This window comes from Lactuca virosa, chromosome 5, assembly GCF_052849685.1.
Source record: "Lactuca virosa cultivar CGN04683 chromosome 5, Lactuca_virosa_CGN04683_v6, whole genome shotgun sequence".
NCBI lineage: Eukaryota > Viridiplantae > Streptophyta > Magnoliopsida > Asterales > Asteraceae > Lactuca > Lactuca virosa.
This window is the reverse complement of record NC_136430.1, coordinates 382,653,373-382,659,975: the sequence shown is the minus strand read 5'-3', so window position 1 is coordinate 382,659,975 and position 6,603 is coordinate 382,653,373. Positions and strand designations below refer to the sequence as shown.

Sequence of the window (6,603 nt, the reverse complement as noted above, 5' to 3'; positions counted from 1 at the left end):
AAGGGCATTCCCCTTTTCATTGGCCGATAGAGCAAAGGATTGATTATTTTATCTTCCTTCGGGGTCGATCAACTCATGGACCGACATGGCAAGAGCTTTTCTTGATAAGTTCTATCCCGCTTCAAGAGTCTCAAGTCTTAGAAATGAGATTTGTGGAATTCGCCAAGGTCAAAATGAGACTTTTTTCATGATTATTGGGAGAGGCTCAACAATTTGTGTTATAGTTGCCCACAACACCAAATTCCGGAACAACTCCTCATTCAACACTTCTATGAGGGATTGTTACCAATGGAGAGAAGACTAGTTGATGCCTCAAGTGGTGGTGATGTCTTTAGTAAAACTCCACAACAAACAAGACAACTTTTCAACACCATAGCCGCGAATTCTCAACATTTTGGCCCGCGCCAAGATATGAAAAGAGACACACAACACAAAGTCAATGAAGTGGGATCATCGAACCTCGAGTCTCAAATCAAAGATCTAACCTCCGTTGTCCAAAAGCTAGCCATGGGACAAACTCCACAAGTGATGGTTTGTGGGATATGTGCAACAATGGGACATCCTACGGATATGTGTCCCATTCTTCAAGAAGATGTGGAACATGTAAATGCCACGGGAGAGTTCCAAAATTACCACAACAAGCCATCCGGTTACCAAAATGCTTACAATTCAAGTTGGAAGCCAAATCCCAACATGAGCTACAACCCAAGACCATTGCCTCAAAATGCATTGGTTAGACCTTCCTATCCACCACCACAACCTCATTACCAACATCCACAACCACACTATCAATCCAAACCACACCCTCCACACCACCAACAACCTCCCCAATCCCAACCAAGTAGCTCCGGAATGTCCCTTGAAGACATTGTCAAATCCCTAGCCACTAGTACCCAACAATTCCAAAAAGAGACAAGAACTAGTATCTCCAACCTTGAAGCACAAATGGGAGATATAGTTAACTCCATGAGCAAGTTGGAGTCCCGTGGAAAGTTGCCTTCTCAAACCGAAAAGAACCCAAATGTCAATGTGGTGACTTTGAGAAGTGGCAAACAAACCAGGGAAAGTAGTTCAAAGAAGAAGCCAAGGGATGAAGCGGAAGAAATAGAAGTCATTCCCATTGAAGAATCTATAGTCAAGAATGATGCACAAGTCGGAGCCCCAAAGAAAACAACCCCTCTAGTGACTCCAATAGCCACTCAACCGCCATTCCCCTCCCGATTTGCAACTTCGAAGAAGAAAATGGAGGAGAAAGAGATTTTGGACACCTTCCGAAAGGTGGAAGTAAACATCCCTCTACTTGATGCAATCAAGCAAATCCCGAGATATGCAAAGTTTTTGAAAGAACTTTGTACCAACAAGAGGAAGTTGAAGGGAAATGAGAAAATTTCGATGAATGAAAACGCATCCGCGGTTTTACAAAGGAAGCTTCCACCCAAGTGCAAAGACCCGGGAATGTTTACGGTTCCTTGCAAGATAGGAGATGTCACTTTTAGTAGTGTCATGCTTGACCTTGGTGCTTCTATTAACGTCATGCCCTATTCGGTGTATGAATCATTGAATGTTGGACCTTTAAGTGAAACCGGTGTCATAATCTCTCTTAAGGATAAATCAAGTGTCTTTCCTAGAGGTGTTTTGGAAGATGTCCTAGTGCAAGTAAACCAATTGGTCTTCCCGGCGGATTTCTATGTGATTGATCTAGATGAACAAGTGTCCTCAAAGTTGGGTATAATTTTACTTGCGAGACCATTCTTGAAGACGGCTAGAACAAAGATTGATGTGTATGCGGGAAGCTTAACAATGGAGTTTGATGGTGAAACAATAAGTTTTAACATTTATGATGCTATGAGATATCCTAGTGATGTTTCATCCTTGTGTTTTGTTGATGTTATTGAACCATTAACCCAAGAGTTGTTCGAGTTGTCTAATGGTGATACGTTGGAGATGGTTTTGAGCAAAGGGTTTGATTGTGGAAAGTTAGCCAAGAAGTTGAAGCTCTACTCACTAGACCCCGAAGTTGAAAGATTGGTTAACAATTTGGAGATCAAGAAGACCACTCAATTTAGTGTGAAGCAAATTGAATTACCTCAAACTCACACAAGATTGCCACCCTCCCTTGTTCAACCTCCGGAATTAGAATTGAAGGTCCTTCCTCAACATTTGAAGTATGCGTACTTAGGAAACAACGAGACTCTTCCGGTCATCATTTCAACTCACTTAACCGAATGTGAAGAAGAGCAACTCCTCAAGGTGTTGAGGGAGCATAAAGAAGCCATGGGTTGGACGATTGTGGATATCAAAGGGTTGAGCCCCTCCACTTGCATGCACAAAATTCTAATGGAGGATGAATGCAAGCCAAGTAGAGACGCACAAAGAAGGTTGAATCCGCCAATGATGGAAGTGGTCAAGAAAGAGATTTTGAAGCTCTTAGATGCGGGAATGATCTATCCAATCTCGGATAGCAAGTGGGTGAGCCTGGTTTAAGTCATGCCGAAGAAGACGGGGATCACGGTGGTCGAGAACAACAAAGGTATGATGGTCCCCACCCGTGTGCAAAATGGGTGGAGAGTATGTATTGACTACCGCAAACTCAATGCAAGCACAAGAAAAGATCACTTCCCATTACCTTTCATTGACCAAATGTTAGAAAGGTTGGCCGAGAAATCACATTATTGTTGTCTTGACGGGTATTCCGGTTTTCACCAAATCCCGGTGGCACCGGAAGACCAAGAAAAGACAACATTTACATGTCCATTTGGCACTTTTGTATATCGGAGAATGCCATTCGGATTATGTAACGCCCCGACCACTTTCCAACGTTGCATGGTTAGTATCTTTTCTGAATAAGTCGAAAACATAATTGAGGTTTTTATGGACGATTTTACGGTATATGGCAACTCCTTTCAAGAGTGTTTGACCAATCTCACCAAAATTTTGAAAAGATGTATTGAAACAAATTTGGTTTTAAATTTTGAAAAATGTCATTTTATGGTGAGTCAAGGTCTTATTTTGGGTCATATTGTGTCAAAGAAAGGAATTGAGGTAGATAATGCCAAGATAGATGTTATTCAAAGCTTACCTTACCCGACTTGTGTTCGGGAAGTTCGTTCTTTTTTGAGCCATGCAGGTTTCTACCGGAGATTCATCAAAGATTTTTCAAGATAACAAGACCAATGTGCCAACTCTTGCAAAAGGATGTTGATTTCGAGTTCAATGAGGCGTGCGAAGAAGCTTTCGATAAGCTCAAGGAGTTGCTTACATCCGCCCCCATCATGCAAGCACCAAATTGGGATCTCCCCTTTGAGATCATGTGTGATGCAAGCAACTATGCAATAGGAGCCGTTTTGGGTCAAAAGAATGGACGAGCCTCCCATGTGATCTACTATGCATCGAGAACACTAGACAATGCTCAAAGCAACTACTCTACTACGGAGAAGGAGCTATTGGCCATAGTGTTCGCCTTGGAGAAATTTAGACAATACCTACTTGGTACCAAGGTCATTGTGTATTCGGATCACGCAGCTCTTAAGTACTTGATGACGAAGAAAGATGCAAAGCCTAGACTCATCCGGTGGATTTTATTGTTACAAGAATTTGATTTGGAAATCCAGGACAAGAGTGGATGTGAGAATCTTGTTGCCGACCAGCTAAGCCGGATCACTTCAAATGAAACTCCTCTCCCTTTGCGGGACGAGTTTCCGGATGAGCATCTTTTTTCCCTTACTCAATATAATCCTTGGTATGCCGATATCGTTAACTTTTTGGTCACGAAAAGGTATCCCGACACATTCACACGTGCTCAAAAAGACAAGCTCAAAAGTGATGCAAAATACTATGTGTGGGATGAACCTTATTTGTGGAAACATTGTCCCGATCAAATTATTAGGCGATGTGTGCCCCAACAAGAGCATCAATCCATTTTACAATTTTGTCATGAACTTGCTTGTGGGGGACACTTCGGACCTATCCGGACCTTGAGAAAGGTCCTTGAGTGTGGACTATTTTGGCCAACCATGTCACGCGATTGTTACTTGTTTTGCAAAAGTTGTGAACGGTGCCAAAGGACGGGAAACATTTCACATAAAAATCAAATGCCACAAAATCCAATCCTTGTTTGTAAAGTTTTTGACGTATGGGGGATTGATTTCATGGGCCCATTTCCCGTTTCGTTTGGCAACGTTTACATCTTACTCGCGGTTGACTATGTTTCTAAGTGGGTTGAAGCCAAAGCTACACGATCGGATGATGCCAAAACGGTTATCGAGTTTTTGAAGTCTAATGTTTTTGTGAGATTTGGTGTGCCTAGGGCCTTGATCAGTGATAGGGGGATGCACTTTTGCAACAAGATGATGGAGGCTTTATTGAAGTAGTACAACGTGACCCACCGTGTTTCAACCGCCTACCACCCTCAAACGAACGGTCAAGCGGAAGTTTCGAATCGCGAGGTGAAGAGTATTCTTGAGAAAACCGTAAACCCCTCAAGGAAAGATTGGAGTTTAAGGCTTGATGATGCCTTATGGGCCTATCGGACCGCTTACAAAACCCCGATAGGAATGTCTCCATTTAGGTTGGTTTTTGGAAAACCTTGTCATCTTCCCGTCGAATTAGAGCACCGTGCATTTTGGGCGGTCAAGCAATGTAATTACAATATTGATGAGGCGGGAAGGCAAAGGAAGCTTCAACTTCAAGAGTTGGAGGAGTTGAGAAATGACTCCTATGAAAACTCAAGAATTTACAAGGAGAGGACAAAGCTTTTCCATGACAAGTCCATTACCCGCAAGCATTTCGAGCCGGGACATAGGGTTTTGCTTTACCATTCACAATTGAAATTATTTCCTGGAAAGTTGAGGTCAATATGGATGGGTCCATTTGTTGTGCTAAAAGTCTTTGAGCACGGAGCGGTTGAGATCCAGAGTAAATAAACGGGGCAAATCTTTAAAGTCAATGGGCATCGTTTGAAACCTTTCTATGAAGGTTTTAACGCAAATGTCCTAGATGTCATCCAATTGGATGCCCCGGTGTACTGAAATCAAAAGGGAAGCACGTCTCGCCAAAGACGTTAAAGAGGGGCATTTTTGGAAGACTTAAAGTTTTCATCTTTTCTAGTTCCGAATAAATGTCGTAGATAGACCATTTCTGCATTTAACATCTCTTCTTCTTCCTTCTTGCGGTAAAAGAATGTTAGATTTGAAGACCCGGTGTTCGTATTGGTCAAAGAGCAAAAATTGAGAAAAATGGCAACAACACTCACGCGGTCCGCGTGTACTCCAAGGGCCGTCCGCGTTAATAAACAAATGGACCGCGTGTGGTCCCCTAAACTGTCTGCGTCCATTTTCAGAAGGCAGAAGGAATTCAGGGTTATTCATGTGGTCCGCGTGTACTCGTGGGTCCGTCCGCGTGGGTTATTAAAACGGACCGCGTATCATCTCCAGTTCGTCCGCGTGTAAATGATGCAAGACAAAATAGTTCGAGGTTTATTCACGCGGACCACGTGTACTCGCGTCCGCGTCCGCGTGAGTTGTTGACCAACGTTGACTCGTTTTTGACCAGTGTTGACCGCGTTTTTTGGTTAATAAACATCACAACCGGCCCTTTCTTCCCTTCTTCTTCTCCATTCTTCTCCCTTAACCTCCATTAGAACACCTCCTTCTCCTCCATTAAAACTCAGTTTCCCGTCAAACCGCCGGTCGGAATTCCGCGAGACCACCGCCATTCTTCACCAATTTCCAAGCTCTACAAACCCCACTAAAAAACCGGTTCGATCTGTTGCTGTAATTCCGGGCGCCACCACCACTCAACCGCCACTTTCCGACCGTTTTCCAGCCACCTCTCGCGATTCCGACACCACCATTGTGCTCCCCTTGGACAAGGCTACAAACCCCACCAAAAATATCTCTCAAAGCTCGCCGGAATTTCAAGCCATTGCCGGATTCATCGGGTTTTCGCAGTAAATTGCTTCTCACGAAATATTGAACAAAGCTTTAAGCTTGGGGTGGAGAGTTGCAAGATTTTCAAATCCCGATTTTTCGCGCGCAAATTTTGAACTTTCAACAAAAACGGGTACTTTCTTTCCTTTATTTTAATTGATCAATATGCATGTCTCTAAACCACAATTCATATGCTGTTGCATCAAATGAGTTTAGGAATTATTTCTTGCTTTGATTGTTGAACTGTTTTAGAAGTCCATAGGGAGTCGGTTGGTGATTTGGATTGAAATATTGTTTGTTGAGATTGTGGTTCGTGTAGTCGTTATTTTTCGTGCAGGTAGTCCATGTCCACATCTAGGAAGCGCCCGACTGCTGCCCGAGGCAAAGCCCCGACTAGAAATCAAAATGATGCTCCCGATATTCCAAGATTTCGGGATGCCAAGGCGGCCAAAAATTACACGAATAGCTTGCCTAGAAAGGTTGCATCCACCAAGTTCGTGTGCAGACCCACGCTCATATCATTAGGGGTTCTTGAAGGGGTCACCTAATTGTTCCGTAACATTGGGTGGGAAAACCTTCTCAATCTCATGGCGCACACTTATGAGCTCCCTACTAGAGAGTTTCTGGCTGATTGCGGGTACGATAGCGAAAGAAAAAAAGCCGCATTCCAACTTCC

At 43.3% G+C, this 6,603-nt stretch overlaps 1 protein-coding gene across 1 annotated transcript; it reads left to right on the top strand.

The window, feature by feature from the left end:
• The first annotated feature begins 945 nt into the window (after positions 1–945).
• On the top strand, positions 946–2,484 carry LOC145113721 (uncharacterized). Its single transcript, XM_079049778.1, has 2 exons — positions 946–1,813; positions 1,910–2,484. Exons 1-2 carry the CDS (start codon positions 946–948, stop codon positions 2,482–2,484), a joined length of 1,443 nt encoding a protein of 480 aa, XP_078905904.1.
• The last annotated feature ends 4,119 nt before the right edge of the window (positions 2,485–6,603 follow it).